Below are 13,365 nucleotides of genomic sequence, written 5' to 3'. Positions count from 1 at the left end.
GTTGATTGGAATGGATGTTCAATTCACAGGATAAATCTCACCTGAATTGGCGAAAGAAAATAAATAAATACATAAAATAAAGAAAGATTTACTACTGGAGACAATGTTTTTAAAGGTGATTTTTAAAAGAAATCATTTACATTTTTTACATTTCTAACTTTGCATTACATACATGTTTTGAATACATAAACTTGGGGAAACTTCCCCCACAAAGCCATGTTTGTTGGGCCTCTCTATAAAACTTTTATTAGGTTTAATAATTTAGAGGTAGATTTGACTTCTGGTTCTTAGGTTTTATCTGTTTTTAACAGTAGTCAGTTTATGTTGTGCTTAAATGGCAGGCAATGGTAGCTTGGTGCTGCAGTATAAGGTTCCTATAGCGTCAGCTACTGAGTAGCATCAAATTAATTTATGAAAGGGAAATTCTCATTATGTATGTATTGTAACCCTGGTTCATTTATTAAGGAACCCCGATGCCTTTGGTTTGATTTCCAGATGCACAGCTGTCAAAATATATACCTTGCATGCACTTTAAGTTACTTTGGATAAAATCATCTAAAAAAGGCAAAAATGTAAATATGCAAAATATGGCAATGCTATTTACTCATGAACTCTTCCCCTCTCGGCTTATTTAGAGGTTTGCAGCTTGTAAACACCCAACAACAGGTTTTGAAAGGACTGTAAACTCACATATATAACAATATGATACTACACCGGGGTAATTTAGAGAAAACTCTTTATTTTTCGGCACGATACATTACATTTCTACATTTATTTCCATTTACTTATTAAAATACGTACATATTTTGCTTCATTACATGCAACATGAACAATAACTGTTAATTTCTTTACTTTCAACAATTACAGTTTGAACAGTGAAATGAGAACAGCAGCATGAGGGTTATCTTAGGGTCAGCATGAAATTGTCTGTTCGCTCAGAAGATGCTCAGATGGCCATGTTTTTCTGTCATTCAGGGAGGAGTGGATCAAAGCATGTCCTCTCAGACACTGGGAGTTAGCTGATGTGATCTATTGGAACATTTAAGTGTTAGAGACATTCTATGAAACAAAAATGGTTACATAATTATTCAGTTGTTTTTTTCAGTTGCTCTGTTTCAATGCTCTACAGTCCAAGTTATTCACTCACATTACCAAGTGAAAATTACTGTGTGAAAGTAGAAATTGTTTAACTTATAGCTCTTATATTCAACCAAGCTACTGAATAAGTGTTTCCTATAACCTCTTCTCAATATTATCAACTCTTTGATTTCTTTAAGACACGTCTCTATAACTTTTAAGCTTGCAGTTATCAAAAACACAGTTTGAACTAATAGAAACTGTTAATTATAGAACAAAATCAAATCTGCCATCTCTGCATTTCTCATCTGTGGCTACAGCTCTCTCTTTTACTACTATGTCATACCTATCAAACCGCTACCACTTTGTGTACAGTAAATAAAGAGACATCTTATCAAAAATATGCATGGAGTGCCACAGGGCTCAGTATTAGGTCCTCTGATTTTCTGTTTGCATATGCTTTACTCTAGGGACATAATCAGCAACCACTGAATTAGTATTCATGGAGGGTCATTAAAGGGGTCATATGATGCTGCTAAAAAGAAGCCTTCTTTCTTTGCGTGAACATTTGGGCGGCGTTATGCAAATCTTCCCACATAGTGATGTAGATATGTGGGGGCATGTTAGAACGAGCCATTTTAGGTAGGCGTGGCTGACTCTTAACTTTTATAAAGAATATCTCTTTGGATTTGAGACTTTAGTCTTTGCAACTTTACAGAAAAATTGAAATCGCATCATATGACCCCTTTAAATGAGCTAGTTAGTTAAAAATGCAGCAGCTGGAGTGATTACTAAACCCAAAAAATACAAGCATATTAGCTAAATTTCATTGTCACTATTGTCAAAAATTAAATAATATTAGCGTAGATGCCATTCAGAACAGATGGCATCCACTGAAAAGATGGCCTATTGCTGCCTACACATTGGCACGATTAAGGACAAAAAAAGTAAAAAAACAACTACCAGATATACTGCAAGCTAAACTAAGCTAAACTCTGCAGGACAGTGTGGTACTCCAGAAGCAGAACTGGACACCCCTGCCATAGACACTTAGACACTAATCTTACAGTTCAATCAAATAGTTAAACCTGATGGCCCTTTAACCCGCAGTACAGAGCATACAGGTGATTGCTTTGTTTTATATTACTTAATGAATCAACATAAATTATATACTGTTTTAGACAAGAGACATTGCTATGTTTCAGCTCCTACGTTTGCTATCAGATCATTTAAAGGGATAGTTCACCCAAAAATGAAAATTCTGTCATTAATTACTCACCCTCATGTCGTTCTAAACCCGTAAGACTTCACGTAAAATTACTGTTGAACCCCTCATGTCACATGGATTATTTTACCGATCTCCTTGCTACGTTTCTGGACCTTGATCGTGGTAATTACATTGCTGTCTATGGGAGAGTCAGAGAGCTCTCAGATTTCATCAAAAATATCTTAATTTGAGTTCTGAAGATGAACGGAGGTCTTACGGGTTTAGAACGACATGAGGGTGAGACAGAATTTTCATTTTTGGGTGAACTAACCCTTTAAGCCACTAAACAACGGGAAAGTTTTCAGTCTAAACAGTCAGTACAAAACAGTGCTAATTAAGGGGAATAGTAACTCACGTCCAGTTTTCAGTGAATTAATCATTTGTGTGCATTTGTGTGTATATAGTGTGTATTCACAAACTCTTTCATATTCTGTTATTGTTTCTGGTATCACATTGCATTTCCTGATTGCATTGCATAAATTACAGACTGAAGGGCAGGTCAAAACATCCAACTGCTGCTAGACTGCTCTCATCAGAGTTATAAATGACCTGCTCTTATCATCTGATTGTGGTTGTATCTCTCTATTAGTGCCACTGGATCTTAGCACTGCATTTGATACTATCGACCACAACATTCTTTTGTATTGTGCCATACAAATAAAGTTGACTTGATATGACAATAAAATGATTATTTCAATATTAGAGAAACTGTTAGCCCATAGTTTACCTTGACTAACACATAATCTCCAGGTGTAATGGGGACCATCTGAGGTTTCTCTGGCTGAACAGGCAAATCTGTTTTAGGAAAAATCACTTTCACATTTATCTCATTTCGACCACAAAGTTCCTCAGAAGATCTTTTACTCTCCTGTAAAATATCAAGAAAGAAAAACAAACTTCTGTAAGGGCTAATCACGCTAATCACATACCTGTACATATGTACTGGATATCTGTTAAGCGTTTTTCTTTTCGTTAAGCAACCCTTACAAGCGGTCGAGAAAATGAGGTAAAACATCCTGAAGTAGGCTGTTATACTCACTCGCTCTACCAACACCAGCTGTGTGCTGCCAATAACAGCCATGTTGACTTTAGCAGCCTCTTCTCTAAAAACTGAGATGAGTTCCTCCAGACGGCGCTGTTTCACTGGTGCAGGAACATCATCTTGCAGCCGATGATATGCATGGGTTTTCTAAAGAGAGATAAGCACTGAAAAAAGCCATAGTCAGAATACTTTTTCCTATCCCAGATTTAAATCATTCTATAGAGTTTGCTTCGGCTTTCAATTTTGTACATTAGGTACCATTCTTTTGAACTAGCAGATTTAGTTGTTTATTAGGGAAAAAACATCTCCAATAAAACCCCAATAAAAGTGACTGATATTATCATGCTGGTTTCACTCTACATCAGCACTCACAGAAAAACAGTATATTGCTGATGAAATGATTTGGAGCTTCAACTATATTCACTTTAGACATTTCTACCACTTGTACTCATTTCCATTAGTTTTTATTTTATGTAATTCAAATTTTGTACCATGGGAACCCTGCTTAAAAAATTACAAACAGAATTACAAGAGATAGATCAATCTGGCAGGAAGAGCAACAATTAGATCAGACCTTCCTCATGCTGTAGGCGAAGAGAAAGCCCACGTTATAGCCCACCTCCCTGACAAGGGAAAGTCTCTGCTGATGGTCTTCTTCGGTCTCTCCACAGAATCCTGTGATGAAATCACTGCTCAGACTGACTCCTGAAACAGGATTTATCAGGGACAGAGAGGAACATCATAAACCACTGCACTTCATTTACTTCATTACTGCACTTCATCACATCATATCATGAGAAAACATGAAAACAACTTTGTCAGCCATTAGTTTTGAAACTGTTCTTTGGAACATGCATTGTGTGTTGTTACATTTATTAAGAAGACAATTATTTCTCACTAACGCTAAAACCACCTGACCTCAAACCATAACTCAATACTTTATTTAGATAAATATATTAATTTATCTATATAAATATAAATATGTTAAACTAGATAAAAACAGTATATACGTGTATCTTGAATGTACCTCTATTAATAGCATATACTATTATGTCCTGACAGATGGTTCATTTTAAAAATATACCTCTCTGGTCCCACTTTATATTAAGTGTCTTTAACTACTATGCTTTTACATTATAAAATTTGATAATGTAGTTCATTGTGTAAATACAGTACACGCTGTTCTGCAAAAATATTGCTGAGGTTTGGATGCAGGTATGGTTGGGGTATATTTTTGCCCCCATTCCACTGCCTGCATTTAGTGTTTTTCAATGTAAAAATGCATTCTGTGCTGAATAAGTATTAACATTGATGTACTATCTATTGCAATACAATCTAGTCAGACCAAAAAAATGCTCTCCCACATATTTCGCAATTCGAACTGTTTTTCTGTCATTGGTATAAGAAGCAGTGGGTGCAAATAGAAGATAATATATACAGCCTAGAACAGGGTTCCTCAAATCTTGCCCTGGAGGGCCAATGAGCTGCAGACTTTAGCTCCAACCCTGATCAAACTCACCTACCTGTGATTTTCTAATGATCCTGAAGACATTGATTAGCATGCTCAGGTGTGTTTGATTAGCTAAACTCTGCAGGAAAGTGGATCTAGTGGGCCGGATTTGAGGATCCCTGGCCTAGAAAATATGATAAAAAAATAAATTGTTAACTAAGCTACTGGATACAGCATTAAAATTAAGAGTAATTACAGTGAACATCTTAAATCCCAAAAATTAAGGACATGAGTGTAGACCTTTTACTGCTCACCATGTGGTAAAAAAAAAAAAAATGACTACTTGTCTTACAAGAGTAAAAGTGATCTAACTCTCTAAGCAAGAGCGAGTACCACACCATTCAGAATTACCAAGAAAATATAGTTCTTTTAAACAAAAGAAAAAAACCTTTATGCTCGTATTATGCTGAATGGAAAATGAAATGACTTTTCTTATATGAAGTCAGTTTAAAATCATCCTGTACTGACAATTTACTCAAACATTGCAAGACAGATTTGTCGTTATTTATAGTTATTTGACAAATTGTTTGAAATCAGACAAAGATAGCAAATACCCCTGAACATGTCTGACAGATAATGCAAAATAATTCCTTGTTACATGAACATTTTTGTCAGTTTTGTAAGTAGTTTTGTCTCAGTACTAATCAGTGATTTTCAATTGGCATATTTCATAATGACAGCCTACCTGGTATTATTTCACGAATGTTTTCAACAAGATCAAGATAAGCCTATCGGGTGTAACTGAGAAAGAAAAAAAAAGACAGACTGAAGGAATTTAAATTCTTGTCTTAATATTTATTATTGCATTCACATCATGCCCTATGAGTTCAGTTATAAAAAAGCAGGTTGTATAAATCATCAGCAACTACAACACTGGTGTTTCTCAAGGTGCTTCTATGAGGTACAAGAGAGTGTGCCTTGGTTATGTTTGTAACCTTCGTTCCCTTCCCTGAGTAGGAAACCAGATGCTGCATCAGTAGCTGACACTATGAAACACCATCCAGGTGTGACGATTGCCTGAAGCTTGTATACAATCACTCCAATTCATTAGCTGATGGTGCCAGCAGATGAAAGAAGTGTAGCAGTAACGAAGTATGGCAGAGTTACACAGCATCTCGTTCCTTACTTAGTGAGCCAAGGTTACATACTTAACCGAGACATTCCCTTTCATAGGTTCACTCGATGCTGGACTCTATGGGAACACTGTACCCTGAGTAATATTACAGTTGCGTTGCTGTCTATGGAGGGTCAGAGAGCTCTCCGATTTCATCAAAAATATCTTAATTTGTGTTCCGAAGATGAACGAAGGTCTTACGGGTTTGGAACGACATGAGGGTGAGTAATTAATGACAGAATTTTCATCTTGGAGTGAACTATCCCTTTAAATATTGCATTGAAATATTAGCACATTAGTCTACATGTATACTACAACACTAAATGCACAGCTCTATTTTGTTCAGATTTTTGATTGGCTACAATGCTGAACACTTCAAAAAATCAGAAAAATAGAAACTTTTGACACTCTTCACAGAGCACAAAACTAGGGCTGGACAATATGTTGATATATATAGTGTCGGCGATGTACGGTATCACCAGATTTAGCTATACTGTGTGTATAGGGGTATGTAAATACATTTACCGGCCACTTAAGTACATCTGTTCAACTGTTTGTTAATGCAAATATCTAATCAGCAAATCACATGCCAGCAACTCAATGCATTTAGGCATGTAGACATGGTAAAGACAATCTGCTGAAGTTCAAACTGAGCATCAGAATGGGGAAGAAAGGGTGATTTAAGTGACTTTGAACATGGAATGGTTGTTGGTGTCTCTAGGATTTACAGACAAAGGTCTTAAAAAAAACAGAAAATATCTAGTTGAGTGGCAGTTCTGTGGGCAAAAATGCCTTGTTGATGCCTTGCATTATTGACACACTATTTTCCTGTTTAATACTGTAAAGCTGCTTTGACATAATCTGTATTGTATGAAGCACTATATAAATAAAGGTGACTTGACTTGTTAATGCAAGAGCTCAGAGGAGAACGGCCAGACTGGTTTGATCTGATAGAAAGACAACAGTAACTCAAATAACCATTTGTTACAACCCAGGTACGCAGAACAGCATCTCTGAATGCACAACATGTTAAACCCTGAAGCAGACGGGCTTCAGCAGCAGAAGACCACACCGGGTGCCACTTCTGTCAGCTAAGTATGGGAGACTGAGTCTACAATTTGCACAAGCTCAACAAAATTGGCAATAGAAGATTGGAAAAAGGTTGCCTGGTCTGATGAGTCTCGATTTCTGCTGCAACATTCATTTGGTAAGGTCAGAATTTGGTGTAAACATGAAAGCATGGATCCATCCTGACTTGCAGCAACGGTTCTGATGGTGGTGATGGTGTAATGGTATGGGGGAATTTTCGGCCCCCTTGTTGAATCTGTATCACAGCGTGCAGGTCACTTGCAGTACAGGCATGAGGCCAGATTTACTAAACAAGGCAAAAAAAAAAGCACAGATGGGAGTGGAAAGTTTTTTTTGGGTGATCTAATGACAATGTGCAAATTAATGACCAACGCAAACTAACGAGAGTAGTGCAAATTAGCGTAAGATCGCAAACAAGAAGATCTGATGCTAATGCTCAGGTATTAAGACATGCCTTTTTTGAGCAGTAAATAATGTTGCAAATACCCATAAATTGACTACCGTAAACCTTAGTAAATCATGTTGCGTGATTAATTAAAATACTCTCCTCCCATACATTTGGCATCTGAAAGGGAAACTCCTACAAATGCAATAAGGTCAGCCACAAAAAATGTGTTCATGTTTTTCATCGTAAATTTTTCACAGCTTGAAAAATAATAATAAATTTCAGTAAACCTGACAGTACTTTTTTTAACACCAAAAGAGGTTTTGCGCTGTTACTAAATCTGCCCCATGATGTGAAGCGATTTGCACAGTTTTGGGCCTCTTGTTGAATCTGTACCATAGCATGCAGGTCACTTGTAGTGCAGACATGATGTAGAGCGATTTGCACACTGTATTTTGAGAGTGAGAGAGTGAGAGTGAGAGGTGATTCCCTTGTAAAATGAATGAGTAAATTAATAAAAAATTAATTTACTCATGCAACCCATATTGCTATAATGAATAAATGTTTGTGGGAATTTCCTGCATTATAAGCACATAACCTAGATAGAGTTCTAGATAGATTAATTAAGCAAATTATTACTAATCTCATAATAGGTCCGTTTTGATATTTTTAGTACTAGAACCCAAGTGTTGCACACTTTTGTCTGCATTGTGATGTGCGTTACATTCCCCTCTTCTGTCTAGGGGTTACGGAGCAGAAGTACCAACGTTAAAAGATGTGATTAAATAAATTAACGATGAGTAATCTCCTTTTCCTCTATCCCAGCTCGTCACTTTCACCACTTATATTTCTAATAAAGGTTCACACAAAACCCTCTATTTAACACCATAAAACCTGGCATACCCAAAACCATAAAAAAAGCATACCCAAACACCAGAAATATACTTAAGTATTTTTATTAAGGGCTTAAAATAAACCCAAAAGAATATATACAGAAAATATACAAATATCAGGGCAATTAATCAACTTAAATAACCAAGGCGTCTGGACAGCAAATGCCAAAATAACAAACAAAACAGTCTTTCTAAAGGTTATAACAAAATAACTTCCCTAGCAAAAGAAAACAAAATTAAAGACAATAATCTTACCTCTCTCCCTGACTAAAGAAAAACAGGTGAAAAATGTATGGCGCCCATCTCCCTACACGGTTTGACAGAACTAGACTCACACAGAATCTCAACAGTAATGTCGCTGTAACCACACTAAAGGTTTACATTTCACAAGTTGCTTAACAGCAAATAAAACAACAAGGTCTCTGGGATAGCAGATAAGGGACTCCTCCTGAGATGTGTCTCTGCTGCTTTATATCTGTTACACGCTGTGTAACAGGGAAACCACGCTGCCGCTAATTGCAATCAGCTGGGGATGATTTGGAGGGCTGCTTGAGAGAGCTTTATATCTGTTGCGCGCTGTGTAACAGGGAAACCACGCTGCCGCTAATTGCAATCAGCTGCGGATGATTTGGAGCACTGCTTGGCAGTGAAAGAAGGAGGAGAGAAAAACATGTGACCATATCCCAACATACACAATTACCTCACGGGACCTAACATGTGCATCTTGAGTTTAGCAGACAATACACAACCCTATAAACCGTTCTTACCCACGTCTCATAGCATGAAGAACCCGACTGCTGCCGCTCTGTGCTGGCAGATGTTCCTTCTCTCCTGAATTAAGTGTAACACCTGTTTTAACACAAAAAAAATGATATAGATTAAATACAATAATTACAGGCAAAGTGTTCTATCAACAAGATCAAACCCTGTTCAGACCTGCCAACCTTGGAATTTTTTTTGAGTAAAATCCTGTACACTTAAATAAAACATGGATTATTATATGTCTACTTCAAATTTCTTTTGAGAGAAGTATTATTTTTATGGATAGGCCATTATTGTGCGCATGTACACATGTAATGTCGGTTTCATTCATACTGGAAGCCGGAGGGCGCCCTCGTGCAGAAACTCCACATATGCATCACAGAAGTAATAGAACCAATTATGCTCCAGGAAATCCCTAATATGGACAAAGGCATCCAGCTATCACTAGCTGTAGCTGAATTAAACGATAGAAACGTTTTGAGTGATGAAACATTAAGACAAATAATCACTCGACTGCGACAATATATAGTTTATCTGTGTTCTTCAAGCCACCTAGGGTATTTTCATAATAATTATGTATATTTATAATCAGGGGCGTGTTTAGAGTGTCCCTATAGCTGTTCACATTCTGCCCCAGTAGGGTGACCTCCTTCACCCCCTACACACAAACAAATATACACACTTTACCTCACCATCATAGATCACAGGCTTTTATTTTACGTTTTTAACATCCATATTGCACTGTATTGTAAACTCAATCCTTTTACCTGATCTGAGAGCATGCGGACCTCCTCCAAGATGGAAGACAGGGGTCTGCTCCTTTCTCTGCCACGAGTAAAAGGCACTATACAGTAACTACAAATGCTATCACAGCCATGCATGATAGACCTGCAACACCAACCCAATATGTGACATTTCCATTGCTGTATATGAGTTTTATTTCATTTATTCAAATGTCTGATGTGGGGATGCAGTAAATACACATACAAGGAACTTTGAAAAAAAACTTTTTTTTCTGACTGACACAAAATGATTGCTCCACTGGAAAGCTCTAGCAGAATAAAAATGACTACAACTGACTAGATATGAAATGCTGTTTTTCATAACAAACACCATAGTGCTATAGAAGCCATATAGTTATTTTTTACCTCCGTAGTGATGAACCATGCATGTGGTTACCATGATCTATAAATGCATGATTCTATAGAATAACACTGGTATTTTATTAAGAGCTGTAGATTCAGAAATTCCAGTTAATTTTTGTATTTTCTGTATAAAAATTTACACTTTTTACATTTTATACTTACTACTTTTCACTGTTTCATGATTACAGTTGTTAATTTAAATCAGCATACCAACTTAAACTCAGTGCTTTGCTCTACATTTCAATGAGACAAATATGCAGTATTATTTAGCAACTGCACTTTTTGTGAAATACAATAGCAATATTTTGATATTCTACAAATGGTGGCATAAACCCAATCTGGCTTCAAAAGTGGCCTCTCAACTGAGACTGCCCTGCTCTCGGTTACTGAAGCCCTGAGACTGGCAAGAGCAGCTTCCAAATCCTCAGTACTCATCTTGCTGGATCTGTCTGCTGCTTTTGACACAGTTAACCACCAGATCCTCCTGTCCACCCTCATAAAGATGGGCATATCAGGAACAGCACTCCAATGGTTCAAGTCTTACCTCTCAGGTAGGTCTTTCAGGGTGTCTTGGAGGGTTGAGGTTTCTAAGTCACAACTTATTGCTTCTGGGGTTCCTCGAGGCTCAGTGCTTGGACCTCTTCTCTTCTCCATTTACATGTCATCATTAGGATCTGTCATTCAGAAGCATGGCTTTTCTTATCACTGCTATGCTGATGACACTCAACTCTACTTCTCATTCCAACCAGATGATCCGACGGTAGCTGGTCGCATTGCAGCCTGTCTGAGAGACATTTCTAGCTGGATGAAGGACCATCACCTTCAACTCAACCTTGCTAAAACAGAACTGCTTGTTGTCTCAGCCAACCCAGCACTTCATCACAACTTCTCTATACAGCAGGGTTCGTCAAACATAACTCCTTCCAGGACAGCCAGGAACCTTGGAGTTGTGATTGATGATCAGTTAAGCTTCACAGACCATATTGCTACAACGACCCGGTCCTGCAGATTTGCCTTATACAACATTAGGAAGATTAGACCCTTCCTATCAGAGCAAGATGCACAACTCCTTGTCCAAGCTCTTGTTCTCTCCAGTCTGGGCTATTGTAATGCTCTCTTGGCGGGCCTTCCCGCATGTACTATCAAGCCTCTGCAACTGATCCAGAATGCAGCAGCTAGAGTGGTCTTTAACGAGCCGAAAAAAGCTCACGCTACACCTCTCTTCATCAGTTTACACTGGCTACCAGTAGCTGCTCGCATCAAATTCAAGGTATTGATGTTTGCCTACAAGACAACTGGCGCTGCACCAATGTACCTAAACTCGCTAGTTCAAACTTATGCGCCCTCCAGAAGCTTGCGTTCTGCAAGTGAACGACGCCTTGTGGTGCCATCCCAAAGAGGCACAAAATCACTATCACAGACCTTTTCCTAGACTGTGCCCAGCTGGTGGAATGACCTCCCTATCTCAATTCGAACAGCTGAGTCTTTGGCCATTTTCAAAAAACTTCTAAAGACACATCTTTTTTGCCAGTACCTGACGAACTAATACTAGCACTTCTAGCACTTACCTATTCTATTCTATTCCATTCTATTCAAAAAAACCCTAGCTATGTGTACTGTGCTAGACTAACTGAGACTTGTCACAGCACTTGTGTACTGCTGCTCTCTCGTTCGTCTGATTGCTTCTATTGTTCTCTTCATTTGTAAGTAGCTTTGGATAAAAGCGTCTGCTAAATTATTAAATGTAAATGTAATAAACCAGGGCATTACTCACACAAAAGCACTGTGTCCCTCTGGAGTCTGATGGACAGCCATGACATCAGCGTAAGTCTCCTCTAATGATAACAACACATCACTGGACCTCTGACCTCCGTAAGCAAGAGATAGTAACCGGAGGAGATCTCTGTATGCGTCTGGCCCCGCCAGAACATCCACCAACTTCTCCTGCTCAAGTAATTTAGACTTCAGTCTTTCCGCCATGCAACCTACAGAAGGACACATGTGCATCAGAGCTTGACAAGAAGGATGACCAGCTGATGGAACTGTAACTTGTCCAATCAGAGCAGGAATTACATTTCTGCCAACAATTCAGTTTATGCACAACTATTCCTTTAATGACAATTTGACGCATTGTCTATTTAATTATGTATTCATTTAATTATTTCATTAGGCCAATTTAACCTTCCATGCACTTCAGATGTGGCTTCTGTGCCTCCTTTTGTGTAAATGGCAGGAGGAGATTTGTAATATTATAAATATCTTTGCTTTACATTACATTACATTACACCTAATACAAAATATGTTGCTAAAAAGTCAATTACATTTTTTTCCAGACAACATATCGGCCGGGCAAAAATCTGCACTGCTCCTTTCTGTTGAGCCTGTGTGCATGCACATTAACACTTTTCTCTCAGGCCGAAGAAAGTAAAGGGAAACCGTCATAATAGTTACCTAGGACACCTATTTTTAATGAAGCCTTGTGTTTTTCACACCTCTTCTTTAAGGCAGTGAGATGTTTGAGTCAGTTCCAGATCGTTTGCTCTGCCTTTTCTCTGTCAAAGGAGAAAACCCATTAAACCCTAAATCTGAAAGCAAATTGCATTAAGTATACTTATTCTTTCATGCTTTAAAAAAAAAAGAAGTCTTTCTTACCTTATGGTGCAAGTGGCAAGCAGTACTACAACTGCCTACAGAAGTATATCTGACAAGCAATATTAAAGCATTCATACAATGAAAGAACATTAAACATATTCTGCTATCTGCTATATTCTGCCCTTACAAAAATTCACAAGGGTAATCTTTTTTTTTTTTTCACTTTTTTACAGATGTTTTAATAATGAGTTTTTGTTGGGTAAATTTTGCAGTACCTATGACAGCTCATGTGTCCATGAATATCGTGCTTTCTGAAGAATGGACCAAGCAATTGCAGTGTCACTGACATTCATCTGACAGCCGTATGTCTCAAAATACACTGAAAGACATTTCACTTGTCAACATCATGTGGCATAAATACTTTACACCAAGAAAGAATTTAGACTTCAAAATCAGTGTAATGTGGCAAAATTAGAATAAGAAAGAAAA

At 37.7% G+C, this 13,365-nt stretch overlaps 2 protein-coding genes across 2 annotated transcripts in view; one reads left to right on the top strand and one right to left on the bottom strand.

Annotated features, from left to right (window-relative positions):
• LOC107658671 (bactericidal permeability-increasing protein-like) overlaps nt 1–99 on the top strand; it is a 6,917-nt gene extending 6,818 nt beyond the window's left edge. Inside the window, exon 16 of the mRNA XM_016447323.1 lies at nt 1–99. Coding sequence (XP_016302809.1) covers nt 1–34 — 34 coding nt within the window. The 3' untranslated portion in view covers nt 35–99.
• Nucleotides 100–750: 651 nt separating this feature from the next.
• Nucleotides 751–13,365, bottom strand: part of LOC107658704 (CDK5 regulatory subunit-associated protein 1) — a 24,375-nt gene continuing 11,760 nt past the window's right edge. Inside the window, 11 exon segments of the mRNA XM_074186899.1 lie at nt 751–1,029; nt 3,072–3,212; nt 3,384–3,533; nt 3,961–4,091; nt 5,582–5,624; nt 9,681–9,797; nt 9,907–10,027; nt 12,059–12,269; nt 12,736–12,836; nt 12,937–12,971; nt 13,152–13,255. Of these exon segments, the coding sequence (XP_074043000.1) occupies nt 913–1,029; nt 3,072–3,212; nt 3,384–3,533; nt 3,961–4,091; nt 5,582–5,624; nt 9,681–9,797; nt 9,907–10,027; nt 12,059–12,269; nt 12,736–12,836; nt 12,937–12,971; nt 13,152–13,255 (1,271 nt within the window). The 3' untranslated portion in view covers nt 751–912.

Source organism: Sinocyclocheilus anshuiensis, unplaced genomic scaffold (genome assembly GCF_001515605.1).
Source record: "Sinocyclocheilus anshuiensis isolate Anshui unplaced genomic scaffold, SAMN03320099.WGS_v1.1 scaffold1957, whole genome shotgun sequence".
In the NCBI taxonomy this organism is placed as follows: Eukaryota; Metazoa; Chordata; class Actinopteri; order Cypriniformes; family Cyprinidae; genus Sinocyclocheilus; species Sinocyclocheilus anshuiensis.
This window is presented reverse-complemented; position numbering and strand designations above follow the sequence as displayed.